The sequence below is a fragment of the Galdieria sulphuraria genome (assembly GCF_000341285.1).
Source record: "Galdieria sulphuraria unplaced genomic scaffold scaf_45, whole genome shotgun sequence".
Taxonomy (NCBI): domain Eukaryota; phylum Rhodophyta; class Bangiophyceae; order Galdieriales; family Galdieriaceae; genus Galdieria; species Galdieria sulphuraria.
In genome coordinates this window covers 21,928-47,507 of record NW_005178430.1, presented here as the reverse complement: position 1 = coordinate 47,507, position 25,580 = coordinate 21,928, and the positions used below count along the sequence as shown (strand labels likewise).

Sequence of the window (25,580 nt, the reverse complement as noted above, 5' to 3'; positions counted from 1 at the left end):
TACAAAAGAAATAAATGTGAAGCTTATTTACAAGTCCTTCCGGTAAGAGAAAGAAATCAATTTATCTTCCCAATATTTAACAGTTATAATATGACAAACAAAATAAAAAAATATTAGATAGAAAAAAATTCAAGAGCGAAAATGAAGAAACGAAGTTTTTCCCTCTGCATAAACTTAAAAAGGTAAACAGATTGTATGAGACATATTTGTACTCTTTCCATAGTCTTCCAATAAGAAAAAATTTTTTAAAAAGGCCTAGAGAGTACGGAAGCCAACACAAATTATTTTGAAAAAATAATTTTAAAAATTGAAATTTAAGTCTGCTTCCCTGGTTAAACCACAATTTCTTAAACATATTGCTAGGTGGAGTAAAAATTAACAGTAGTTGATTCCAGAATAAAAGAAACTTTGAGGTAATTATTTTCTATTTATCTTTTATCTTAACTGTTAAAAATTTAAAGCAATTCCATTCAATTTGTAAGAAGTATAGATTTTTCAATTTATTTTTTAAAAAAAATTACTAATCGAGTGACAATAATAAAATAAAGTGATCTCCAAGAATCAATATCGTTCATTCCGCTTGGTTATTACTGACCAGTTCAATAGAATTTAATTTGAGATTTTAGTTTACTATTATGGTGTTTACACAAGTAAGGACTGTCAACTCCCATGTTACATTGCTTGTTTATTCTTTGTAGGCTTTCCGAGGAGTATTCAACTGTAGTCGGACTCTTTCAAGTCGTATTTTCAGGGTTTTTGATTCTGTTAGCCATGAACGTGGACTACAGAATATTTCAAAGAAATCGCTTGCTTATTTCTTTCCCAGTAGCTTCGCCGCAGAGCATTTTTCGTATTGGAACAAGTCAAGTCACGTGTTTTCGTCGAAATTGGGTGGTTTATTATTGGCTGTTGGAGCATATTCTCTTTCTTGGTATATCTTTTCAACAAAAGTGGAAGCTGATGCCAATTTTGGAGTTTCTGAACAGTTGAAGGAAGCCGAAGAAATCGAAGAACCAACGACTCAAGTTCGGTTTCCAAAATGGTTAGAGGTGATGGAGAGTGGAGTGTTGAAGAGGCAGCGTCTTCTTGGTGCAGGTCCACGATTTATGACACCTTTGAGAGTCAAAGTTTATTCTGTTGGTGTTTACGTAGATGAAAAAGAAGCGCGACCAGTATTATCTGGCTTTGATTATTCTAATCCAGAGCAGTTAGAAGGGGATGAAAGGTTTTGGTCCACTTTTTGTATTCCTCGTAGTATTCCTGGAGAGGGTAAGAAAGGGTTTGGGAAGACCTTTCGGTTGGTATGTATTCGTGAAGTTGCCGGAAAACATATGCAAAATGGTTTCGATCGTGGTTTATTGAAAAGAGTACGTGACGCAGAGAAGAAAATGAACATGCCCGATGGAAAACAAGCATTGAAAAAGTTTAATGGATTTTTCCTGGAAAAAGGTTCAATGGCAGTTGGTTGTGAGTTGTTGTTTGTTTGTTCAGCCAATGGTACTGTGGATACATGGATAGATGGTGTCCACTATGGACAAGTTAAAAATGATGCTCTTTGTTGGGCACTCAGTGACATGTTCCTAGGCATGAAACCAGTTTCAAAGGAAATTAAACAACAAACATCCAACGGATGCTTTTCATGGTTGCAAGAAAGTTAACTAAGAAAACCAACTTTTTTTATAATAGGATATAAACTTTTTATGTTTAGCTTTTAAGTAGTACCCGTAGCCGCTTGCGTGGAACCTTTTTGTTGCTCCGCATGTGCTCGCAACACAGCCAAAGCTTCCTCTATCTTTTCTGACAGGGCATCTGGTGATTCGATCAAATGTAGCACCTCTGAATTATCCATTTCCAATAACATGCCTGTGATTTTCCCTGCCAAACCAGGTTGCCGTTCATAAATCAAAGGATATAGTCTTTCTCCTAAAATTTGCTTTTGTTGTTCCGGAGAGGCATTAGTCAACAGAGCAATCAACGAAGCCGAAGAGGTTGCATTATCTGCTTGTCTCGCTTGTTGTTGTTGCCGTTGCTCTTGAGACATATCCTCTGGATTGACTCTTTCCTGATTCATCACCGGAGCTGCATTTCTTGCATTCATAGTATATTTGAATTGTTGCCCATTCAACTGCATAGGCATATTGTTTGGAGTCATTCCAGCGGCATTAGGTGCCGACGCTCCTCCTCTTCCACCACGACCCATCATCGAATTATTCGGCTGCATTCTACCTGAAGTAGATTGCATTCCATTCTGAGACAACATTGAATTTGGATTTGTTACACTTCCTTGATAATTTCTCTGCTGACTGTTCAATGAAACTGAAATATTATTATTGTTATTATTTCTTACCTGTCTCTGATTTTGCGGCATAGAAGATACGGAGTAGGGCATATAAGGAGGCGACGCTCCAACTTGAGGAACAGCATTGGTACCCACTCCAGAAGCTGAAGGATACGGCGCTCTTCCACCAGTAGGACTAGTCATAACTGGAGTTCCTCTGCCAATAAAGTTTTGATTGACAGGCCCTGAACCCATTCCTGCTCCTCCGGATGATGTACCCGCTGCTGCTGCTGCTCCGCGACCCATCATGGCCAAATACTGAGGATTAATGAAGGAAGCTTGTCCTCTACCCATCATATTTGTCTGAAGTTGCATTTGAGGAGGCACACCAGGCTGTGGATAGAACATTGGAGCTCCTGGTTGAGGATATAGGGAACCTGGTACTGCTCCTGGAATTCTCAAACCACCTGCGGCAGCTGCGATACGTTGTGCTTCTAACTGAGCTTGTCTGATTTCCTTCCTCTGCGCTAAACAAACATATAAGGGCTTTTTACCCATCATCTTTCCGTTCATTTCAGTCACAGCTTTAGTGGCTTCCTCAGGCGTACTAAAGCAAACAAAACCGAATCCTCGAGAAACTCCTTTGTCATCTCGCATTACTCGGCATGAAGTCAATGTACCGAAGTTTGAAAACTCTTTCCGCAATCCTTCTTCATCCATATCATCTGGAAGGTTTCTGACATATAAATTAACACCTTGATACTTTTTCAGGATTTCTGCCCGCTTGTTTTCAGCCTTTCTTCTTAACTCAGCCTCTCTTTCAGCCTTTTTCTGCGCCCTTCCTACATACAAACTTTTTCCCTCGAAATCTCTTCCGTTCAATTCTTCAACTGCCTTGGCTGCACATTCCGGTTTCGCAAAGTTTACAAATGCGAATCCCTTAGGTACCTCATTTTCATCTACAGGAACGTATACTGAAGTGATTTCTCCATATAGAGAAAAAAGTTCTCGAATTTTCTCCTCAGTACACATGGAGGGAATCAAGTTCTTGGTGTAAACATTAGTAAATATATGAGTTTCTTCACTAGCCTCTCTTTCTTGTCTGCTTTTGAAATAACCCACGTAGACCTGTTTATCATTAAGCAGCATTCCGTTTACTTTGTTGATCGCAGTTTCTGCATCTTCTGGATTCTCAAAGTGAACAAAACCGTACCCAAGAGAGTTTCCTTCATCATCTGTTGCTACTTTACAGGACAAGATATTCCCGAATACGGAGAAGGTATCGAATAGAGTCTTATTGTCTATGGCCTTGTCTAGATTCTTGATGAAAACATTTCCTGCTCCCGACTTGCGTATGGTAGGGTCTCTATTCTTCCACATGAGTCTCATTGGTTTATCTCTAGTTTGGGGACAAGCATAAAAATTCATCGTTTCTAAAGCTCTTTCTGCGTCGTCCATGCTATGAAAGTTTACATAAGCGTAACCCAGGGATCTCCTTGTAACTATATCTCTACAGACTCTAACAGAAGCTACTGGTCCAATAGCTGAGAATACTTCGAATAGGTTGGCCTCGTTTACTTCGGGGTGTAAGTCTCCCACATAGATGGTAGCCGACGAGACGGATGGTGCGTTAGTTTCTGTTCCAATGTTTCGCGTCGCAGCAGCAACTTTGTTTGTATCCGGTTCTTTGTTTGGTGTGCCGGAAGCTGCTTCTTGAGACTTGTTGACAGTTTGTGTCGGAGGACTTGTCTTTGAAGTTGCGGAGGGGGCAAGGGTTTGGTCTCTTGTCTGGTTGGTTTGGAAATTTTGACCCATTACGGACACTTCACGGTCACTCATTTCTATTCCCTATTCCAGTTGTTACTAAAAAACCAATTAACTTGAGTTCTTAAACAAGACAACTTTTAACAAGAAGGAAATGTCTCCACACACTCAAACACTCTGTCACCACAACACCACAAAAAATGGCCGACGTGAAGCAATTTGTAAATTGATAAATGAAAAATGGCCCATTTCATGAAGAAAGTCAAGCCTTGTTGTTGGAGTTGACTGGGTACACGAAGGATGTCTTATATAGAGCAGTCAAAATAGTTTGTGATTAATAAATGAATTTGTTAGGGTAACAAGGTTGTTCTAGAAAAGGTAACGATATAGTATGAGTTTTTGGTGTTATCACTGTGGACCGAAACTTATAGCTCAACGTTTCCCTATCTGGGCCTTCCTTGTACTTATGAGTTACAAAGGAGGTTACAAAACAGTCTAGGTTTTTCTCTTTGTACGAATTGATCGGTTGGACGTCAAAGGTTTTGTATTCACGTTTCCCTCTCAAGTACCAAGCCAGTAGGAAACAACCACAGCTTTCCAAGTAAAACGTTGAAAAACCCTACCTTTCATACAGTGGCGCGTCTTTTACTGACTCTTTTCTAAAAGCAAAACAAACTGTACAAAATAGTACTGCGGCATCCATTCTCCACATATCGTCTCGCAAAAACTAGGTCCCCTCAATTACAACCAGCTTCAACAGAATAAAGTAAAGTTTGAAATGGAATACAAACAACCTGCCTTGATAGCATTTTTCTATGAACATTTAAAGTGCGCCAAAAAAATTGTAGTCTTCGTTTCCATCCATTAGTTGCGTTGTTCCTTATTCCATTTTCCAATAGCATGAAGTATGTTCCACTATTTCTTCGTTATAAACGAGCTACACAGTTATCGTTCCACAACAAAATGAGGGGATAAGTTTACGGAAAAACATTTGTACTGAATGATAACATCGTTTATACACGATAATGATGGCGTTCACAAAAACTTCGTATTCGATGACAAGCTTCTGTAATTATGGGACCAGGAGCATTCAGAACAATTCGAGCAGCTCCATTCCAACCAAAACAGCTTCCAGGAATCACAAAAACAGACTCTTCTTTCCACAACAACTCTGTAAACTCAACATCGTTTTCAAAAGCAAGAACATTCAGATCCAAATGAATAAACATGTATAAAGCACCTTGTGGCTTTGTACAAGATAAACCAGGAATTTCCCTCAACAAGGGATAAGCTGCATTAGCATTGCGTTCTAACTGTTCTACGATTCGAGACTGTTCCTTTATACAATGCTCCGAAAATAACGTTGAAACTATGCTCTGTATAAGAGAACTAGGAACTAACATTCTCATGGTCAATTGATGTAAACATTGAACGACTCCAGCATCAAGTAATATCTCAAGTCTATCATGAACAATTAACCAACCCAGTCTCCATCCAGGAGCAGCAAATAGTTTGCTGATACTTCCGAGTGAAATAACGGGTACATTTCGACTTTGAGAGGCAACAGAATAAAAAGGTATGCCATCAAAGCACATATTTGCATATACTTCATCAGCAATAATAGGAATTTTACATTTCTCAGCCACATCCAAGATATCTTGTAAGTGTTGTTTGGTATAAACACTTCCACAAGGGTTGCTTGGATTATTTACGATAATAGCAACAGTGTCCTGATCAATTTGAGAACGAAGGTCCTCTAGATCAACCTGCCAACCATCTTCTTGTTTTAATCGATACGGCTTGGTTTTTAACCCAAGACTACTTGCTATGGTTTGAAACAACGGAAAACCTGGTTTAGGAATAAGCACAGTCTTTCCTTCATCTCCTAAAGCTGAAAGAATCAGTTCTATTGCTCCAGCAGTACCACAAGTTAAGAGTACATCCTGGGGTTGGACGGGACACTCCTGAGAAGAAAAATACTCTGCAATAGCTTTCCTTGCTTCCAGAGTTCCAAAAGACATAGTGTATCCGTTGTACTTTCCTGACAATATGTTTTCAGATAGTTGATGAACAGCTTGTTGAGGTATAACCAAGTTGCCAAATTCCGTGGGATCTCCCACAGACAAACGAATAGGAGACTTCTCAGGGTTTGGTTTTACTGTGGTATTTTGAACAAAATTTCGGATGGGATTGAAAGTATTCTTGGCTCTTTGCGAACAAGAAACGTTCCACTTGGAAGCTTGCTCTGTAGTCTCTATCTTTGGGAAGGAATTTCTATTTGGATGCTCCATAACACACACACACAAGTTGGGATGTTCTTCCAAGCAAAAGTATCGATGAGCGTCACATTCTAATGGTGCGAAGAAGATTGTTTTCGGTGAATGATCATTTTTATCAAGGAAAGCCTCGTTATTTTATTGCTGAGTGTAGCAACTATTCTTGTTTCTGTGTTCATGTTGAGGGAGTACAAAATACAAGTTGCCGCTCGTATTTACTCTTCTTTGTCTCGAAACAGAGAAGACTATTCAAGTTTATTCAACCTCGCACTCAACTGGTTGCAACACAATGTGGAGTTGTCAAAAGAATATTCTTTAGTACAGGAGAGCTATCTGGAGACCTACAAGGTAGTATTCTTATTCGTGCTCTTACACGGGAAGCGTTGAGTCGAAATGTTGTTGTCAAAGTAAGGAGATATATCAGCAGAGTTGTCGTCAAGTCTCAAAAAACCTTTCAGTTATATGGTTTAGGAGGTTCGCTGATGAAACAGGAAGGACTTGAACTGTTACAGGATACTTCAAAAATCAGTTCGATCGGTTTGATAGAGGCAGTGCCTCATTTGTGGGCTTCTTGGAGTATGATCCAGAATGCTATTGAACGAGTCATAGAAGATCCACCCGTAGGTTGAGGAACTTGCTTGTATTTTAATTGATTAGGTTGGTCTATGTAGGATATCGCTATTTTGATTGACTATGTTGGTCCTAATCTTCAGTTGGCAAGCAAGTTGAGGAAGATATTTCCTGGTTTGCCTATTGTTTATTATATTGCTCCACAAGAATGGGTTTGGGGATATGCAAACCAAAAGGTAATGTTGATCGCAACACCTTTGAAACTGCTGATGATATATTGCAGGTACCTTTTCTTCTTCGATATGTTGAAAGTATTGGTGAGATATGTGATAAAGTTTATTCCATATTTCCTGCTGAACATGCTTATTACCAACGGCATCAAATAGCGAGTGAATATGTTGGTCATCCTTTGTTTTCTTCGGACTGGAAGAAAGGGAATGAAACCAATCAAAAGAGAGCTAGAGAAAGTTTGCAGCTCGCTTTGGATGCAGTGGTTATCGCTTTGGTTCCTGCCTCACGAGAACAAGAAATAAGATATATTTTGCCAATCATGGCACAAGCAGCAAAACATATACAAGACCAATTAGTTGATGAAGATGTTGTCTTTATCGTTCCTTGTTCTAGAGATGATTTTCGAGCCAAGATACAACAACAACTAACCAGAAGTGGTGTTTCACAATTTCGAATTTATGACAAAACCAGCTCTAGTATAGTAATAGCTGCTGCTAATCTTTGTATCATGAAGAGTGGAACTGTCAATTTGGAAGCAGTTGCTATGCAAGTTCCACAACTAGTGTTGTATAGACTGAGTAATTGGAGTGCGTGGTTGGGAAGAAATGTACTCGGACTACAAATTCCCTTTATAGCTTCTCCTAACTGTGTGGAAATGCGTCTAGTTGTTCCAGAACTGGTTCAAGAGAATGCCACAGCAGAAAATGTATCAAAAGCTGCGTTGAATTTATTACGTACAAAACACGAGCAACAAAGAATGCTAACTGATTATGAGCGAATTGCCAAAGTATTGCATTGTCCTGAAGGAACGAGTCGTGCCGCTAAAAGTATGTTTGAATTGATGCAAACTGATTAAGAGACGCAATCTGTCTACATATAAGAAGCGGTAGAAAGAATAGATGGCTGTTTCTAAAACAAGTTTATTTTCTTACTTGCTTCTCCAAATCCTGTTCCCACCAGCCTTCTTTCAGTTGAATAGCCTTTCCAGTGGCATAGCAAAAGTGACAAGGAACATATTTCTTATCGTTGCAAGCAGGACATGTAACCTTCCCAGAGCCATCTTTCGCATAATAATCAACGCCTTCACACAGTGCACATAGCGTTTCTCCTGTGCCGTTGCACTGAGAACAAAGCTCCTACAACAAATGAGAAGCAACCATAACAGTTGGAATCCACAATATTTACCGAATTCTCTACTCCTGTTTGTCTTTTCAAATCAACAGGTCTCAAATCCCATATTGGACGAGAACCACTTCCACGCTCATAAAAAGGTTCCACTTTGGTCTTAAAATAACCTGCTTTGGAAGAAGATTCGGGTTTCTTTTTACTAATTGACTCTTCTGAACATGATGGACTTTGAAAATATCCTCTTTTTCTATCTATTTTTGGTTTTCCAAGGGTTTCCCTTCGAACAACGCTTTGATAAAGACAGTGGTGATCAACAAACATCTCAGTGAATCATAATCTCAAGGGAAATTGCAAGTTTCATGCAACGATTGTTGTTAAGTCTTGCAGCACTTGTTCAATAGAATGAGTTGATTTACTGTTATAAAAATAAAAACTGACATCCACAAGGGATACAAGGTTTCAAAATTGCCACTCTAGTACTACTCTTCTTCAGGAAACGAGAATCCAATTCGACTAACAGAGAAACCCATCGTCTACCAAACTTCGAAACACACACATATCCATGCACATTTCATAAAGTCAATGTAGACAACGAATGCTCCACAACTCCAATCAACTTTCTTTATAAGAACGCTGAAAACGACCAGTAACGTAATCCGACGCCAAAACAGGATTATATTTCGTAATATCGCCATATAAAGGCCGAACAATGGCATCATCATCGGGATGAATAAATACTGCAATAGAATAACGACATCGATGAGGACACCTTATCATTTCAGGTGTCACTACTACTCTATGTTTCGTGGAAGGAATCAAACCACCTGTCCATATCTCAAGTAAATCACCAGCATTGACTACTACAACATCTTCCTGTGAAGATACGTTGATCCAGTCCTGTGCGTGCTGAACTTGCAATCCTCCAAAACTGTCTTGAAACAATAAAGTAAGAGTTCCATAATCAGAGTGAATACCAGCGAGAACCTCGTCTAACGTAGCTTTAGTTTCTGCCACGGGTGGGTAACAAAGTAAGCGAAGAGTGCTTGCACTGGTTCTCTTATTGAAAAAGAGATTTTCTTCCTTTGCTTTACTATGAACTCCCAACGACCGAAAAGTATGATACTTTCTCAACACACTCTCTCCGATAGAACTGAGTTCAAGTTGTTCTAAGAGTTGCATTCCCAACTGCCAAGCTTCCATATAAAAACACTCTAGTTGTGACAGAAAAGACAAGGACTCGGGTAATAACCATCTTTTCCATAATCAACGAGAGTACGAAAAGAAAAGCTAGTACTTACGGTTGACAAGTGATGTTCAGTGCTTCTTTCTTATCTACACTGGTGCTATTTAAGGATTCCATCTGGTACTCCACATATCCTGAGTTGTTGTCACCCAGTGTTCCTCGCAAAATGCTCTTCTTGACAGATAAAGGAAGACGAAAAAACTCATGTGTAACGCGAAATGCTTGTCGCACGTGTTCCAAGGGTATTCCATGATTCCTTAGTGCCAGAAACCCCAACTTGGCAAAGTTTTCGACTACCAGTTTATCATCAGTTGAGGCACAAAATTCTTGCCAGTCAATTACAGGAATTTCCATGAAATGTTTCAAGCACAACAAATGGCTGGTTCATAGCACTTTTGCACACGACCTAGTCAATGGAGAATGTTTTTCAAAATAGTGCTTTTCGAGTTTCTATGAAAAGTATTCAAATAGTTGTGCCCATCTTAGAATGAAAAGGCATATTTTGTTTAATGAATGATATGTTCCTCTCTATTTCATGATGGAGTCAGAGTGGAGTAGTATCATTTGAATATGAAGCCTCTTGTATCAACTTGCATATTTTTGGAAACGAAAGAACTCAAAAGATGATGATATCTTTCAATAAAACATAAACGGTCTTGATGACCTATTCCAACTGAAAGTAGTAAAGTACAACTTTATGTCTTGAAAAAGTGAACGCAAGACAAAAAAATGGAGAGAATTGCAAACTTATGATTTTCAACAAGCACTTATAACTTATAACAAGAGAAACAATTACTTTTTAAAAGTATCGAAAAATAACAAAAGCAAATTCAGTTGTCACAAAAATGGCGCAATCTTGAACAATTTGGATTGAATGGGCGGCATGGAAATGTCATTTTCTATTTATCCATTCGACTGACTAGAAGCTTGGCTGTTTATCTTGTTCTCAATGGTGAAGGTTTCAAGGTTAGTCTTTTTTATTTTGCTGGTGAGTTAACAAACATTGGTCAGTTTTTTATAGCTTATAGTTGTTTTTAGTTCGTTACTTGGTTTGGTTATGTGCGTTGCAAGACAGACACGCAGGAGTTGTTTCACCGGGTACGTCAACTTCTCTGACAACAGAATAAGTGTTCTCCAACTCTTTCGTTTAGTCTTCAGATTCTATCCATTTACAAAGTTCGAAAGATTCAGTTAAGAACTCTGAGGAAGAATCCTTCGAATTTCGAGCCGAAGTTCAACGGCTCATGAACATCATCATACATTCACTGTATTCCAATAAGGAAATATTCTTCAGAGAGTTGGTTTCAAACTCTGCAGATGCACTGGAAAAGTTGCGTTTTCTTTCTTTAACAAACAGGACGCTTCTTGGTGATGAAAGTGTCGACAACTTGAAGATTCAGATTGATTTCGATCCAGAGAATATGACTATAACTATTGAAGATAACGGCATAGGTATGACCAAACAAGAGCTGATTAACAACCTGGGAGTGGTAGCAAGAAGTGGTACTCTAAACTTCTTGGAACAGCTTAAAGATCAGAAGGACTCTTCGTTGATCGGACAGTTTGGAGTTGGCTTTTATGCAGCTTATCTAGTTGCAGATAAAGTGTCTGTCATATCCAAAAGTATTTATGACAAGGCATATGTTTGGGAAAGCAATGCTGATAAAACATTTACCGTGAAGGAGTATGTAGACCAAAGCATAGGTTTGTTCCACTTTTCGTCAAACTATAAGGCTGTCTATATTCACGATATTTCTTTCTAGGGAGAGGGACAAAAGTCATTTTACATGTGAGACAAGATTCGACCGAATTCTTGAGCGAACATGCTTTGAGACAACTTGTTGACAAATATTGTCGATTTATCACCTTTCCAATCTATATGAAAGTGGAGAGCAGTGTTTCTGACGAAGAGACTTTGGAGGAAGAAGAAGAAGAAGAAGCAACATTAGACTCATCCCAACCAAAAACTAAGACACAAGTGAAAAATGTTCAGTTAAATGAACAAAAGCCAACTTGGTTAAAGGACCCTAGCGAAGTGAAGGAAGATGAATACAAAGCATTATTTCTCTCCTTGTCTCCCTATTCAAAAGTAAGTTATTGTCTCGTTTGTAGACAAGTTCTTGCCTATCCTAATTGTGACTAGAATTATCTCACAAAAACACATTTTCGTGCTGAGGGAGAAATAGAATTTCGAAGTATTTTATTTGTTCCAGAGAGACTGCCGTTTGACTTTTTCTCGGAAGAGTCGGAAGGAAGCCCTATTAAGCTCTACTTGAAACGAGTATTGGTATCCGATAAATTTGCCAAAGATGCATTGCTTCCTCGCTGGCTATCATTTGTTCTTGGCATCGTGGATTCCGATGACCTTCCTATTAATATATCTAGAGAAATGTTGCAACAGAGCAGTATCGTTCAACTCATCAGAAAAAAATTGATCCAAAAGTCTTTAGAAATGATCCGTAACCTTGCCACCAGTGATGAAGTGGAATCCTCATCATCTGGACACAGAGGTATCAATTCGGCAAAAAGTTCAAATTATTCGCAGTAAGTTATACTCTTTATTGTAAAGAAAATGAATTTTAATGTTGCAGGTTTTGGAAACAATATGGAAAATATATAAAATTGGGTGTTATTGAAGACAGTGAATATCGAAAGAAATTGGTAAACTTGTTACGTTTCCAATCTTCCAAGACGAATGAACATGATCCAAATGATTATACAGTATGCATACCTTGTTCTCTCGTATAACACTATTCTCATATTGTCTTCTAGTCTCTAAAAAGTTATGTCGCGAGAATGAAAGCTGGTCAAGATGTTATTTATTACCTTGCAGGAGAATCGGGTGCCAGCGTTAGAAAATCTCCTCTTTTAGAACAGCTTCAAGCCAAAAATTTTGAAGTTTTATTCCTAACAGAACCCATCGATGAATATTTGATGCAGACTTTAACGGAGTTTGAAAGCTACAAATTCATAGATGTCAGTAAGGAGAACTTGCGTTTGGGTGACGATGAAAAAGCTATCCGAGCCAAGTTGTCAAAAGCCAAGAAACAATTTCAGCCTTTGATAGACCATTTGGAGCAGACACTTTCTGAACATGTCACTCGAGTGAAAGTAACTAGTCGCCTGGTAAACACTCCATGTATGTTGGTTTCTGCAGAAGGAGGATATTCAGCGAATACAGAACGTATTCTAAGAGCACAAGCACTAGCTAATCCCGAAATGTTTTCTTTCTATTCACCTAAAAAAGTATTGGAAATCAATCCCGACCACACTATTATCAAAAGGATGTTACAGTTTGTGAAAAAGAGAAAGGGGAAGAAAGAAAAGGACGATATTTCTCTCATGTTGTACGAGTTGGCAGCCATCTCATCCGGATTTCAGCTTGATGATATTTCAGGTTTCTCTCAAAGAATGCTGAAAGTGATTTCCTTGATGTTGGATAACGAGAAAGTTTTCGCACAAGACTTTTCAACCATCAACGAAGAAGAGATTCAAGACAACCATGGCGGCAACAGAGAAAGGAACGAAGAGAAAGAGCAAACAGGTGACTCACTTAAGAACGAAATATTCGATACTGTTGATCATGAAGAACTTTAGCTGTGATATATTGAAAGATTTCATTTTTCTTTGTTGCTTTTTGCACTGGTTTTCGCTGGTAGAATAATAAATAAGGTCTTTTCCCCTTTTAGATTTTGTTCTTCCTGCATTATTGCCCTTCTTGGGAAATTTCAAATCGTGGAATTGGCCGTTATGTCGAACCATCCACGGCTCATTCATGCCACTTGGACTTTACAAGGATATTTTATATGTTCTTTCAACGACAAAACAATATTTGTGATACATCCAACTGGAAAACGTTATTGGATAAAGCAATCGAGAAACAGAAACTCATCCAGTGAATGGCTTGGAAGCATTTTCTGTCCACCACGTCATTGGAAACCTTACATCCAACAAGCCGTACCTTTGCGAAATCATTGGACTCAATACCCTATATGGTTCAATACGCAGTTGGGTAACTACGAGATTTTTCAATGGCAAGAAATGATAAAGAAGATATCATGGCCTGGTAATCTCCAACTGAATGACTATCTATCGGTGAATCTGACTCCATTGGCTACTATCCTCTATTCTCTGGACAGAGATGCTGCTTTGATTCTTTTTCGACACCAACAGTTGGTGCAAATGTGTATATCTCCTAGGAAACTACAAAATAGAGAAATTTCAGATGATTTAGAACGGTGGGTTCATCAACATGTATATCGCCTACCATCCTCCACTACTAACTTGGAGAGAGAGGATAATAATATGATTGTACAAACTTTTCCAATCTCTCAGTGCCCATTCATTTTTCGAGAAGCCTTATCCCTAGTTCTCAATCACTTTGGTCACATGTTGGATGAGACAATAATTCAACAAGAGCCTTTTTATGAGCATACTTATGAACTCATTCCATTGGATCATGTCGTGCAGCATACAACAGAGGGGGAAACCTGTTATCAATTAGACCAACGAATCATTCCACTTGTACAATTCGATAAAGATGCTTTCTTCTGGTACGTCATTCAGCAAGACTCGGTGATAGCTTGGAAGGATGTAAGATTGGATGCGTTACTACAACTCAACAATAGTGGTAGAATTGTAGAATACTTTTCTTTAGATAATGGACAAGAACATCATCTCATTTTCAGTATTCGTGGAATACCTCCCCAATTTCATCATTCATGGAAAGCTATCATTCAAACATCCATGCGATGGAGAAACCAAGTCAAAAAACTTTGGAGCCAACCGTTGATCCGTTATTCTTCTCCTCGTAGGAAGATTCAAAAAACTAGACAAGAATGGTTAAGTTTGGACTCTTGGGGTGATTTCAAGTTGGACACAAGAGGTTATCTTTCTTGTCATTTTCGAGACGGTACTTTTATTTTGTTCCATCCCAACCACCAACATGCCCTTTTAATAACTCTTCAAGGCAATGAATACCGTATCCATTGGAAACACACCCTATTATTTCGCCATTATTTTGTACAAATTCATCAAGTATATCGATATTTATTATTATCACCTTTCCAAAGAAGAGAAATACAAACTCACAAGGAAATCCAACAACATAGGATTGCCATGCAACTACGAAGCATTCAACGGAATCGTCAAATTCTACAATTCAGCCCGCCATTGCTGATCACCTCTTCTTAGATGACTTTTGTATCGTGGACTTGGGAAAAAGGAAAAAGTTGTCATTTTTGTTTTCATCGAATAAAGAATACCCAATATCGCATTACAAGACTTTGTATGTCTCATATCAGAAGAATGCCAAAAAGAACAGACACCTTGGCTTTATTCGATGTGGACGGTACCTTAACCCCATCTAGATGCGTAAGACTGCTTGGTTCTTCACCATCCACGTTGTCAACTTACTGTTTCTCCCCATCCTTTTTTCTTTGCTGTTGTAGAAAGCAAGTCATGAAACGTTGGAGTTTTTAAGAAGATTGAGGGATGAAGTATTCACTGGAATAGTCGGTGGTTCTGATTTAGTGAAACAAGAAGAACAACTGGGTCCCACTATTTTGGAAGATTTTGACTATGTGTTTTCCGAAAATGGTCTCGTGGTAGGCTGTCGTAAGGCAATTCATTGATTCACTACCATTACTGATGGAATAGGCTTATGAGAAAGGCAAGTTGATTCACGTTCAGAGTTTGGCCAAACATCTTGGCGAAGAAAAGCTGAAGAACGTAATCAACTGTTGCTTGCGCTACATTGCGGTGAGATCTGAGTAGATTGTGATATTTCAAGTAGAGTAATGAGAGATATAGGATTTGGACATTCCTTTGAAGCGAGGTACATTTGTGGAGTTTCGTAAAGGAATGTTGAACGTTTCACCCATCGGTAGAAATTGTAGTCAACAAGAACGAGAAGAGTTTGAAAAGTATGATCGGGTACGCCAAATTCTATTGATCGGATATTGTTTATTCTGATGGTTACAGGTTCACAGTATTCGAAGTCGATTTGTGGATTATTTGAAGGAACGATTCGAGGGTTATGATTTGCAGTTTTCGATCGGTATGTTTTTTTGTATATCACACAAGTCGTTAGGCCTTATCTTGGATATAGGTGGTCAAATCAGTTTTGATGTTTTTCCACGTGGTTGGGATAAAACATATTGTCTATCATTTGTAAAACATATTCCAGTGATACATTTCTTTGGAGATAAGACATTTCTTGGCGGTAATGATTATGAAATCTTTCAAGATGCCCGAACGGTGAGCAAAGATTAGAAACATAATCAGTTGCGACTCATATGAGATAGATTGGTCATTCGGTAACTTCTCCTGAAGATACTGTCAAGCAATGCCAACAGTTGTTCAACTTGTAAAAAAAGTTGTTGTTCTTCTCCTCCTTGAAAATAGTTTTATTCTGCTCTCTCTTCGTGGTTATGAAATAGTCGCACGGGAATTCCTTTCCAATGATGACTCTTCCATTCCTTTCCAATGACTGGCAAGTTGATTGGGTTCCATTTCTTCCATTTCATTCAACACACAAATAATATCTCCGAAACTTGGTCTCTTCATGGGTTCCGCATCCCAACAACGTTCAATAAGATACTTCCATGCCAAAGGTATCTGAAATTGTCGACCTGAACGACTGATAGTCAAATCTGGTCTCAAGTTTTTATCAGCTACTGCAAAAGCTGCTTGAATAGGTGTCAGTCGAGCAAAGGGAACTTCACAAGAAAAAAATTCCCATAAAGTTACTCCAAAGGAATACACATCTACTTTTTCAGAATAATGTTCATGACGAATAACTTCTGGTGCCATCCAGCGATAAGTGCCAGTCTCACTAGTCATGATTCCAGTGGTCGAGTTACTACCACCAATGAGCGTTCTACTCAAACCGAAGTCAGCAACTCTTATGGTTGGTCTACCTGTCTCAATGGGTTTGTCCAGAAGAAGGTTTTGACTCTTTACATCTCGATGAATGATCTTATTGGAATGTAGATACAAGATTCCTCTCGCAGCATCTCTTGCAAGATAAACCAAGTCAACGTGAGTCCACTTTTTCCAAAAGGGTTTTCTCAAAGCATTATATACATTGCCTCCAAAACAAAACTCCGTAATTATGGAGACATTAGGTGGTCTTCCACAAGCACCCATAAACAAAACGATGTTCGGATGCCTCAACTTGGAAAGAGTATTCACTTCATCATGAAATTGACGTAACACTTCTTCGGACGTCTCTTGTGCTTTCATTAATTTCACAGCAACAATAGTACCTCTCCATTCTGCCTTGAAAAGTTCCGAATATGCACCGTTTCCAATCTTTTCCAACTTTTTGATTTCACCAAAATCCACTTCCCAACTGCGTTGTACCAACTTTAGCTTATTCTTCAAAATAGCCACTCTTGAAGAAGATAATTCTAATTCTCGGGTGAGATGTTCTATCTGTTCATTAGCAGCTTCCAATTGTCTTTTTAATATGTCAATAGTCTGTCCTTGATTCCATTCCAAATAATCTTCCATGATGGAATCTGAATGATACTTTGCTTCTTCTATTTGATGAATAGTGGAAGCATGGCTATATATAATGTTGCCGATATATTTGACAGTATTCAGGACATGTCGAAATAATGTAAGTCCTTTACGATGAGCCTTATGACGACACTTTGCTTTCAATCGTTTCAACAATAAATCACGTTTAGTTAAATACTTCTCTGTACGAATATCAGGTAGAAGAGACTGGATTCCTAAGAACCACCTATCCAGTTGTTCTTCAGATACGGTAGCAATAAATAACGATATTGTCTTGGCATGGATACTAAACCACAACCAAGGAGGATACTCATCCCATAGTCGATTATGAATATCAATCAAATACAAGTCATACTCTATACTCAACATATCTACAAAAGGGAGAGACTGGGTATTGCTATTCCACTACAGAATATTTTAGCCAAAAAGATGAAAATATAATATTCCACTTGCCTTGAGATATCTTCCATCCTTAGAAACACGAAAAATAGTCTTCATGGGAGTCACGTTGTTGGAAAAATGAGTCAAGAAATACAAAGCTTCACCAACTTGTAACATTTTCATGTTGGAACGTGTTTCAGTATCTAATTTCATACGGTCATTAGATAGTTCTTCTTTTCCTGTTTCTAAATCAACCATAGCTAGATTGGAAAAAGACTTTAAAAGGGATTTGGTTAACTTTTTGCCATTCGATACGGGAGTCCTTGGAGCACTATTCCAAGATGCAACGCTCTCCATGATTTCAATCGAATGTCTTCTTGAAGTATGTAAAAAATACTCGTTGAATGGAAATGATAAAGTGTCTGTTTCTCTAACTGGTTCAAAGGACTGCCCACCCAAATGATGACTCTCTTTTTCATTCACTGATGAGTCCATATCTTGTCTTTCAAAGGCAATCAAGTCTCCGGACTGCCGATGAAGTTGTTCAGCAAGTAGAGAAGGATTTTTTGAGACGTCCGAGTCTAATTGTTTTATCTTCTCACTCATATCAGCAGACTGCAATACAAGCGAGGAGGAGGGGGAGGAACTAGGTTCTGAAGTTGTATGACGCGAAGAAATTTCAGCGTTTGCTATATTATGTCCAGTCTCCTCTTGGAGTTCTGGAGAGACCACATTCCAAAGTTTTTGATGCAACCGACTGGCTTTCTCCTCATCTGCCAAAATTCCTTCGTGGTCATCGAACCGAAAGATATCCATCACAGAGTGGTTAGGTAAGGAAAATATCTTCGCAGAAATAACGTCTAGACCTTCTGACTTGAGAGTTTCTGTTAGGTCCGCTAAGATTCCTCGTCTTTCACTTCCAATCATAGTAAGTTCGTAAGAGCCAAAGACGGGGTCTACCTGAATGTCTATGACTGGTTTCTTGGAACTGATGTATTCTCTCCATAACTGGTAGTGCCTCAAGGTCACTTCTGTAGGTACATGGTTTAAAAAGTGAGACGGAACCGACTTCCTAGTTAACTGCGTTGCTTGACCTGCAACTGCTTCATGAACCCCCACTGTGTCCAACAACTTTTGTTCTTCTGCAGTAAAAGCATCCCTATTCCTAGCCTCAAAAACAGGAGCAAATGTAGAATTACTTGAGTTGGAAGAATCTTTGGTAGACTGTGCCTTCATTACCGTCATCAAGTAAGGTAATGTGGCTCCGACATGGCAACTTGGTATTCTTCAATTTCAAAGCTTTCCATAATGACAACTGTGATTTCAATTCTGTAATTAAAAAAAAAAAAAGAGAATTAGCGCCATTTTTGGCTGGTTGTTACTACAAACAAGGCTAAGAGAGAAGGATGCAGGAGCCTTGGGTTGAAAAATATAGACCCAAGACCTTGGATGAAGTTGTTGGCAATCCCCAAGTGGTATCGAGGCTTCAAGCTGTAGTGCACGGGGGAAGTCTACCTCATTTGCTACTGTCAGGTCCTCCTGGTTGTGGGAAGACAACTATGATATTGTGTTTAGCAAGGCAACTACTTGGAGAGGAATGGTTCTCACAAGCTGTTCTAGAACTAAACGCTTCGGACGATCGAGGAATTGACGTGATAAGATCCAAAGTCAAAACATTTGCTCAACAAAAGATGAGTTTGCCTAGTGGAAAACACAAGATTGTCATATTGGATGAAGCGGATTCAATGACGGAAGGCGCTCAACAAGCACTTCGAAGGACTATGGAGATATATGCGACAACTACCCGTTTTGCGTTAGCTTGTAATACTCCTTCGAAAATTATAGAGCCTATACAATCCAGATGCGCTGTTGTTAGGTTGAGAAGACTGGAAGATAGTGAAATTGCCGAGAGACTGGAACAGGTTTTGAGACTAGAAAATGTTGAATGGGAAAACTCAGGTTTGGAGGCTATTTTGTTTACTGCAGATGGTGATATGCGCAATGCACTCAACAATGCTCAAGCAACTGTTTGTGGTTTTGGAAAGCTTTCTCAAGAGAATGTATTTAAGGTTTGTGATCAACCGCATCCGAACTTGGTGAAACAGATTTTGGAGAGTGCACTTGAACAAAATGTGACCAAGTCGAATGAAATCTTATGTTCTTTATGGAACAAAGGCTACTCCGCTTTGGACATTGTACAGACACTTTTCCGAGTTGCTCGCAGTCATGAAATGAACGAACATTTACGTCTTGAAGTTATGAAAATTGTAGGGAAGACGCACATGAAAATTATGGAAGGTTGTGCCAGTTTAATACAACTGACAGCATTGACATCTTTTCTCTCGGAAGTTTCTGAATCGACTACTAGTTGAAGAACCAGAAGAGGACCAAAACTATGAGAAGCACGACAGCTACTGAACCGTATTGCCTATAAGTTAGCATTTGATGCATATATGCTGTCTTTTTTACGTATCTTTTCGATTCAGATACGAGTCTGGAAGAAAGAAATGAGATATCTAATAAAGTTTTAGCGCTCAAGACATCGCCATGACAATCGATAAAAGTTTCATACTCTCGAGTTTTTCTCCTCTTTCCAAAACTTGGTGAATGTTTTTCGTCATGATATGTTGGACGTCCTTTAGTTCTTGTTGAAGTTTGGTGATGTTTCGTTGTGTTCTCGTGTTTTCATACAGTTTTTTGGTCTTTTGTAGAAAACTATCTTTTGTCCTTATTTTAGTTGAATATGGAGTTGATACCAAGGTTTACCTACCAAAACGAATAAATTCATAAGGTCTTGTAGCCGTAGCCACTTGAGAACCGTATATGGTTCGAAACTCTTTAGATATTTCATCCAAAAAGTCAAAAGCTAATCTTCTTGGATAAGCTTTTTCAGTAAAAGTGAGATAAATCACTCCATCTACTAATATATAGTGATAAACGAAGTAACCACAGTCGATGGTCATCATAGACTCTGGTGAGACTGACTTGGAAAGTTGTCGAACTATTGTTTTTGCTTGTTTTTTGTAATCTCCCAGTTCATCTCCATATGGTTCGTTTTCTTCAATCATACTTTCTGCCAAAGGTAACGCATCACTTTGACGAGATATAAGTGTAAACTTGGGCATATGGTGGAGTCTAGATAAGAATCACAATTCCCAGAAAAGGAAAAATGTATGTAAAAGTAAAGAGACAAAAGAAAATCTATTTTATTTTTTGTGAATTGAGTGACAGTGTTTCGGTTATCAAGACAGAAGTATCCAAGCTATCCGATATTCCTGTTGAAAACATCGAACTGTGGAAGAAAATAGAAACAACAACAACAACGCAAGAACAAGACTGGAAGGCGACGAGTCGAGGAGGCTTCCATCGACTGGAAAAGTCAATACAAGAAGAAGAAATCGTTAACGGAGAAACTCTATATCTGACGTTTGGAACTGATGATTATACGGACATTGAAGTGACGCCTTTCGAACACTAGATAATACCGTAACTTGCCATGGGTTAGGAAAAAGAAGATAACTAGAAGTGACACTTGCCAAGTTATCCATAAAACAAAAAAATATTGGTTGACAGAACAAAAGAGTTTCAAGTCATCTATAAAAAAAAAGTTGACAATTCTTTTATTCAAAAACCCTCTTGCATATACTTTTTCAGTTGAATATAGAAAACCAAATAAAGTAACAGAGACTCACAGAATCATCCGTCATTCTTCGAGCTCTGTTTCCATTAACACCAAAACTGTTTGAAAAAGACATAATATAAAAGTCACCAATTGGAAAATAAACAAAAATAAAGACTTCATTGACCCACAATTACCGCCTGCACAGAGTCTGGATAAGTCCTCTTTGAAAAGGACTCTTTATGATACTCTATGTTTTGCGAATGAACATTCCCATAAGATAATGCTTCATGGCTTGAGCGGTCTGCGGATTCAAACGGTGAGAAAGAAAAGCACGTCAGACTGCCTGCATTGGACATCATCTGAGCTTGCTGATTTGACACATTGAACCTTTCAGAACACTCTCCTACAAAGTTTCCTACTTTGTTCAAACTAGTTAACGAAGAATTGGGAAAGTCAACAGGTCTATTTTGTGTCGACCCAAAACCATATGTACAGTTTCTGACAGGCGATATATTTCTATTGCAACTCTCCAAATCATAAGGAGATTGAATGCCCATAGCCGAAGCAACAGAACAAGTGGGTTGCAAAGAAGATAGGTCCACTTCATGAGTTACAGATGAACTTTGATACTGGCAATGTTCCAAGTCACGTTCGACACCACAACAGGCCACTAGTTCAGAAAAACTTGGCAACTTGCTTTCTTCTTGTTGTTGTTGTTTTACTGTAGCCTCATGGCCCTTTCTCTTTTCATTGTCCAAACGAGAGGATATTTGTGCAGATGAGGAATGATAAGGATTCTCAGGTCCCCCCACACCATAATGAAGGTTTTGTGGACATCCACTTTGGGAATAATTGTAAGGCACATGAGAAGGTAGTGTACAAGCCAAATTGGAAGCCACTTGATAATCTACCGTTGATAAATATACTCCATTGAATAATGATGGATATCCAGTGCTCCCTATTCTATTACAAGTAGTTTCCATAGGATAATAAGGATATCTACTCAACGCTGGATAACCGGGTACCATATTAGGGTTCCAAGCCGCGTTTTCTGGTTGCCTGTCTAAAGAATAATTGCAAAGGGTCAAACCATTTGCTGCTGGAACGGCCAACGATTGCAAGCCGCTAGCTGCAAGCTGTTGGTTGTCTGTTTTTCCTTGTGAGTAGCCAACCATGGCTTCGGAAGGATCAGACCAGTGGGAACGAGTAATTGTATTATTCGTCTCTTGCACAGCTCCTTCATTGCTAAATTTTGAAGCAAACCCACGCTCCATAGAAGGCACTCCACTACTGGCTGTTTGTGAAGTAGACGAGTCCCTTTCTTCGCTCGTTTGATTTTCATATGTTTTGTTTTTTGCCAAGCGAATAAAGTATTTCTGCGCGTGGGACCTTACTTGCACTGCCGTTTTAGTTTGCACTACTTTTTCAATGGCTTTCCAGTTTCGGCCATATTGTTCCAACCCAACAAGGAAGCGGTTATGTTCCTCATCAGTCCAGTATTCCCTTTTCTTTGTCAACACATATTTCTTTCTTCTACTTTTATCTATTCTTTCAGTCATTTATCAGGCCTGGGGAAGAACGACAACACAACTGTGCTCAGTGGAAGATAAATGGCACGTGCTGTCGTAGTGTGTGTCTCAAGGCCTCTTTTCCGGATTGAATCTCACCCACGTTCGAATTTGTATGATTTCTGTTGATTTTCAAGTTTCCAGAACAAACACGATAACAAATTTGAGGAGGGACAGCTGTTTTGTCCATAGGACACGGCATCTTAAGAGAGATCCTTTAAAGAATTCCTTGATACCATTGTCTTGGTTTACCTGGACACTCCGTGTGAGGGAAATGGAGGCGTACCTCCTTCCCTCCCCAAAGTGAATTTAGGAAGAAATGGGCATAGCTGTTGAGGCTTGCTGAAAAGATATGCCCTCATTACTGATGATACTTTTTCGTTCCAAACCATGAATAGAGAAAACAACGTTGCTTCTTTTATTTAAAGTCAAGTGGAACGAATACTTCTGAGTACCCTCTATAGATTAGTAAAGGTATTTTTCTTGAAAAAAGAAGAGATAGACTTTTGTGATGCCTGTTGCACTTGAGAACTCTTGGGAACTTGCTTGACAACCTTGTTGTTTTGTCTCTCTGACTGAAATGTATAACTTTGTTCAACTCCTACCTGACAAGGTTCACTTTTTACTTCTTGTTTCACACAAGGAGCAGTGTCATTCAAGGGTTCTTCTTCTACTTGTGTGACCCAATAACCGTTAGAGTCCAAAATAGTTCTCACACTTTTCTTACTTGGAGCAACAATTGTCGTATTCTTTCGACAAAATGCTTCCACAGTCCCAGTATTCTCCTTCTCCTGACTACTCTGTCTAGAGTTGTTGGGGTGTGACGATTCCTCCTCCTCCTCAACAACTTTTATGGGACCATCTTCTACAATCGGTGAGTTCCTCCTTTTTCTTCTTCTTCTTGTAATTTGGGCTTCTTCTTCATCTACGACTTCTTCTTGGCCCCATCTCTCGGTCCCTTCCTTCTTGGCGTCTCCTTCACCTACTTTTGGTTGTTCCCAATTATTTAAAGCACCATCATCAGCTTCCATACCATCTTCAATTAGGTCCAAACCACCTTTGGAGCAGTCTTGTTCTTCCATCAAAGACCAATAAGAGTGTTTCACTTGGTTACATCTGATCGAAGCGAAACGGTTGTCTCTCAACACATTCTTCTGTTCAGCAGGACAAAGAGTCAAAATTCTATCATTCTGGAAATCTTCTGAACATATTAAACTAGGTTCAGATACTTTGTGACGTGAAATACTGTAAATAGACTTGGAAATCGTCCTCATTGAAGGAAGTTGGAACGACGCGTTGTTTGTCAATACCCATTTTCTATTTCCTTGTTCGTCTATTCCGGAATGTACAAACCTATGTTCAAAGTTATTAACCCTACAAAAAGAAACTCTTAGTTTTCACCTACGTTGCGTGAAGTCTTTCTGGTTGTTTTGCCCAGTACAGCTCCAATATCTTTTTTGCTTCTTGTATAGGAATGCTGTTCTTAAGACTAAGTTCTTTAAAAGTAAGAACCTTATCCGAGCCATTGACTATAGCCTCTATAACAGACTTGGTTTCTTCCATCACTACAAGTTGTTATTCTTTCTTCTTATCATCATCCCGCCCATTTCGGATCATCCATTCATTTGAAGAATAGTTGATTTCTTCTTTCGGAGAATATTTTATGGATATATATATATATGGAAAATGATTTACTTTATAGTTTTATAGTATAATTGATAGAATTCTTTAAAATGATATTCAGCAATCATTTTGTTTGATCGAGTACTTTTGAGATTGAAAATAACGTGGAAGAGAATGTGAGATGGAGAGGACCCCTTCAGAATTGCTTCATAAATCTCGCGGATTTCATTCGTTGTTGGATTTTGGTTGATATTTCATGGCCTTTCTGACGAGTTGTTCTAGTCTTCACGGCTTGTAAGTATAGCCTACTTCCTCCTATTTATATTTTATGAACAATGAGTCAAGGAGTGTTGGTACACGAGCTGCTTTTTGTGGTAGTGCTGTTTCCTATCGAATATTCAGTCGAACATATGGCAAGTGGCGAATGCAGCAGTTGGGAATATTCAGACAGGCTATGAAAGACTTTGCTTCAGAATATCCAGACTTTGTTTCCAGAGGATTGGGAGTTACTTCAAAGGCAGAGAGATGGAATGGTTGTATTCTATTGAATATGGGTGGTTGATGTTGAGGTCTTTTTTTTTATGATGTATAGGTCGCCATGCTATGTTTGGACTTTTGGCCATCGTATTGACAGGATATGCCAAGGGACACGGGTGGATTCCTAACGCAGATCAAGTATTGGATATGCAACAATGGGGAACTTTGGTTATGGAAGGTATTGATATCTTGCTTCCATACACTTTTTATTCTCATATCCAGATGGGGACAGGGTTCAATCAGAAAATTACCAATGAGAGAGCTATTGTTTTGGTTGCTCATATTCATGTGCTGTTGGTATCCATTGCAGCTGCTATTGCACCTTTCTCTTTTCAAGATAGGTAGGAGAAAGGAATTCTCCATAAGATAGACCATAAGGTATTATGTATTGTGGTTAGACTTTTATTACGTCCAGGAGAAAAGGATGAAGAACCAGCAGGTCTATTGCCTCCATTCAAGTTGGGATTAACGAAAGAAGCGGAATTATGGAATGGACGTTTAGCTATGTTAGGTAATCATATATATGATACAATACTATCGTTTGTTTTTTCATGAGATTCTTAGGAGTTACTTTTATCGTGGCTACTTCAATTATCACTGGACAATCGATATTGGACGTGGTGAATAAGGGATTGGGAAATATTCTCTATTGAGAGAGAGAGATGGGTCCATTCCTGTGGTGATTCTTCTCTTTGAATAAAGATAATATTGTTTTGGCTGCCTTGTCACTTGGTTTCCCTTGACTATGCACCAAGTCTCGAAATGATTGGATCCAAGGTTTGAGTGCTAACAACTGCTGAGTTCTCCATTCCATTCCAACCAACCCATTCCTACA

At 38.8% G+C, this 25,580-nt stretch overlaps 16 protein-coding genes across 17 annotated transcripts; 8 read left to right on the top strand and 8 right to left on the bottom strand.

The window, feature by feature from the left end:
* The first annotated feature begins 547 nt into the window (after window positions 1-547).
* Window positions 548-1,681, top strand: Gasu_47940 (chalcone isomerase). Its single transcript, XM_005704113.1, has 2 exons — window positions 548-650; window positions 699-1,681. The coding sequence occupies exons 1-2, from the start codon at window positions 636-638 to the stop codon at window positions 1,656-1,658; spliced, it is 975 nt and encodes a 324-aa protein (XP_005704170.1). The 5' UTR covers window positions 548-635; the 3' UTR covers window positions 1,659-1,681.
* A 1-nt stretch (window position 1,682) lies between these two features.
* Window positions 1,683-4,807, bottom strand: Gasu_47930 (poly(A) binding / translation initiation factor). Its single transcript, XM_005704112.1, has 2 exons — window positions 2,348-4,807; window positions 1,683-2,296 (listed from the first exon to the last, which is right to left on the bottom strand). Exons 1-2 carry the CDS (start codon window positions 4,115-4,117, stop codon window positions 1,712-1,714), a joined length of 2,355 nt encoding a protein of 784 aa, XP_005704169.1. The 5' UTR covers window positions 4,118-4,807; the 3' UTR covers window positions 1,683-1,711.
* Window positions 4,808-4,816: 9 nt separating this feature from the next.
* On the bottom strand, window positions 4,817-6,347 carry Gasu_47920 (tyrosine aminotransferase). The gene has a single exon (XM_005704111.1). It carries the CDS (start codon window positions 6,331-6,333, stop codon window positions 5,056-5,058), a length of 1,278 nt encoding a protein of 425 aa, XP_005704168.1. The 5' UTR covers window positions 6,334-6,347; the 3' UTR covers window positions 4,817-5,055.
* A 30-nt stretch (window positions 6,348-6,377) lies between these two features.
* Gasu_47910 (lipid-A-disaccharide synthase) lies at window positions 6,378-8,002 on the top strand. 2 transcript variants are annotated; one of them, XM_005704110.1, is made up of 4 exons: window positions 6,378-6,725; window positions 6,777-6,938; window positions 6,990-7,124; window positions 7,172-8,002. In XM_005704110.1, exons 1-4 carry the CDS (start codon window positions 6,396-6,398, stop codon window positions 7,973-7,975), a joined length of 1,431 nt encoding a protein of 476 aa, XP_005704167.1. In that variant the 5' UTR covers window positions 6,378-6,395; the 3' UTR covers window positions 7,976-8,002. The 2 variants fall into 2 exon arrangements, with proteins under 2 accessions (XP_005704167.1, XP_005704166.1); XM_005704109.1 differs by having other exon boundaries at window positions 6,378-6,938.
* Window positions 8,003-8,016: 14 nt separating this feature from the next.
* Gasu_47900 (uncharacterized protein) lies at window positions 8,017-8,617 on the bottom strand. Its single transcript, XM_005704108.1, has 2 exons — window positions 8,305-8,617; window positions 8,017-8,255 (listed from the first exon to the last, which is right to left on the bottom strand). The coding sequence occupies exons 1-2, from the start codon at window positions 8,566-8,568 to the stop codon at window positions 8,040-8,042; spliced, it is 480 nt and encodes a 159-aa protein (XP_005704165.1). The 5' UTR covers window positions 8,569-8,617; the 3' UTR covers window positions 8,017-8,039.
* A 26-nt stretch (window positions 8,618-8,643) lies between these two features.
* On the bottom strand, window positions 8,644-9,867 carry Gasu_47890 (uncharacterized protein). The gene is made up of 2 exons (XM_005704107.1): window positions 9,546-9,867; window positions 8,644-9,499 (listed from the first exon to the last, which is right to left on the bottom strand). Exons 1-2 carry the CDS (start codon window positions 9,842-9,844, stop codon window positions 8,860-8,862), a joined length of 939 nt encoding a protein of 312 aa, XP_005704164.1. The 5' UTR covers window positions 9,845-9,867; the 3' UTR covers window positions 8,644-8,859.
* A 480-nt stretch (window positions 9,868-10,347) lies between these two features.
* On the top strand, window positions 10,348-13,173 carry Gasu_47880 (molecular chaperone HtpG). The gene is made up of 7 exons (XM_005704106.1): window positions 10,348-10,478; window positions 10,529-10,588; window positions 10,642-11,194; window positions 11,254-11,579; window positions 11,634-12,034; window positions 12,082-12,211; window positions 12,263-13,173. The coding sequence occupies exons 1-7, from the start codon at window positions 10,440-10,442 to the stop codon at window positions 13,085-13,087; spliced, it is 2,334 nt and encodes a 777-aa protein (XP_005704163.1). The 5' UTR covers window positions 10,348-10,439; the 3' UTR covers window positions 13,088-13,173.
* A 34-nt stretch (window positions 13,174-13,207) lies between these two features.
* Window positions 13,208-14,772, top strand: Gasu_47870 (uncharacterized protein). The gene has a single exon (XM_005704105.1). It carries the CDS (start codon window positions 13,241-13,243, stop codon window positions 14,681-14,683), a length of 1,443 nt encoding a protein of 480 aa, XP_005704162.1. The 5' UTR covers window positions 13,208-13,240; the 3' UTR covers window positions 14,684-14,772.
* A 5-nt stretch (window positions 14,773-14,777) lies between these two features.
* On the top strand, window positions 14,778-15,892 carry Gasu_47860 (phosphomannomutase). Its single transcript, XM_005704104.1, has 7 exons — window positions 14,778-14,863; window positions 14,941-15,096; window positions 15,149-15,250; window positions 15,302-15,424; window positions 15,473-15,548; window positions 15,600-15,748; window positions 15,796-15,892. The coding sequence occupies exons 1-7, from the start codon at window positions 14,780-14,782 to the stop codon at window positions 15,859-15,861; spliced, it is 756 nt and encodes a 251-aa protein (XP_005704161.1). The 5' UTR covers window positions 14,778-14,779; the 3' UTR covers window positions 15,862-15,892.
* Window positions 15,893-15,896: 4 nt separating this feature from the next.
* Window positions 15,897-18,637, bottom strand: Gasu_47850 (serine/threonine protein kinase). Its single transcript, XM_005704103.1, has 2 exons — window positions 17,560-18,637; window positions 15,897-17,385 (listed from the first exon to the last, which is right to left on the bottom strand). The coding sequence occupies exons 1-2, from the start codon at window positions 18,629-18,631 to the stop codon at window positions 15,920-15,922; spliced, it is 2,538 nt and encodes an 845-aa protein (XP_005704160.1). The 5' UTR covers window positions 18,632-18,637; the 3' UTR covers window positions 15,897-15,919.
* A 70-nt stretch (window positions 18,638-18,707) lies between these two features.
* Window positions 18,708-19,822, top strand: Gasu_47840 (replication factor C subunit 2/4). Its single transcript, XM_005704102.1, has one exon. The coding sequence runs from the start codon at window positions 18,802-18,804 to the stop codon at window positions 19,765-19,767; it is 966 nt and encodes a 321-aa protein (XP_005704159.1). The 5' UTR covers window positions 18,708-18,801; the 3' UTR covers window positions 19,768-19,822.
* A 4-nt stretch (window positions 19,823-19,826) lies between these two features.
* On the bottom strand, window positions 19,827-20,547 carry Gasu_47830 (vesicle transport protein SEC22). The gene is made up of 4 exons (XM_005704101.1): window positions 20,166-20,547; window positions 20,029-20,114; window positions 19,968-19,982; window positions 19,827-19,911 (listed from the first exon to the last, which is right to left on the bottom strand). Exons 1-4 carry the CDS (start codon window positions 20,518-20,520, stop codon window positions 19,861-19,863), a joined length of 507 nt encoding a protein of 168 aa, XP_005704158.1. The 5' UTR covers window positions 20,521-20,547; the 3' UTR covers window positions 19,827-19,860.
* A 10-nt stretch (window positions 20,548-20,557) lies between these two features.
* On the top strand, window positions 20,558-21,011 carry Gasu_47820 (uncharacterized protein). The gene has a single exon (XM_005704100.1). The coding sequence runs from the start codon at window positions 20,565-20,567 to the stop codon at window positions 20,871-20,873; it is 309 nt and encodes a 102-aa protein (XP_005704157.1). The 5' UTR covers window positions 20,558-20,564; the 3' UTR covers window positions 20,874-21,011.
* Window positions 21,012-21,016: 5 nt separating this feature from the next.
* On the bottom strand, window positions 21,017-22,677 carry Gasu_47810 (circadian clock associated 1). The gene has a single exon (XM_005704099.1). The coding sequence runs from the start codon at window positions 22,574-22,576 to the stop codon at window positions 21,194-21,196; it is 1,383 nt and encodes a 460-aa protein (XP_005704156.1). The 5' UTR covers window positions 22,577-22,677; the 3' UTR covers window positions 21,017-21,193.
* Window positions 22,678-22,846: 169 nt separating this feature from the next.
* Gasu_47800 (uncharacterized protein) lies at window positions 22,847-24,237 on the bottom strand. The gene is made up of 2 exons (XM_005704098.1): window positions 23,991-24,237; window positions 22,847-23,938 (listed from the first exon to the last, which is right to left on the bottom strand). Exons 1-2 carry the CDS (start codon window positions 24,146-24,148, stop codon window positions 23,044-23,046), a joined length of 1,053 nt encoding a protein of 350 aa, XP_005704155.1. The 5' UTR covers window positions 24,149-24,237; the 3' UTR covers window positions 22,847-23,043.
* Window positions 24,238-24,417: 180 nt separating this feature from the next.
* On the top strand, window positions 24,418-25,542 carry Gasu_47790 (uncharacterized protein). Its single transcript, XM_005704097.1, has 6 exons — window positions 24,418-24,502; window positions 24,554-24,741; window positions 24,801-24,923; window positions 24,978-25,086; window positions 25,144-25,256; window positions 25,310-25,542. Exons 1-6 carry the CDS (start codon window positions 24,465-24,467, stop codon window positions 25,396-25,398), a joined length of 660 nt encoding a protein of 219 aa, XP_005704154.1. The 5' UTR covers window positions 24,418-24,464; the 3' UTR covers window positions 25,399-25,542.
* Window positions 25,543-25,580: the final 38 nt, after the last annotated feature.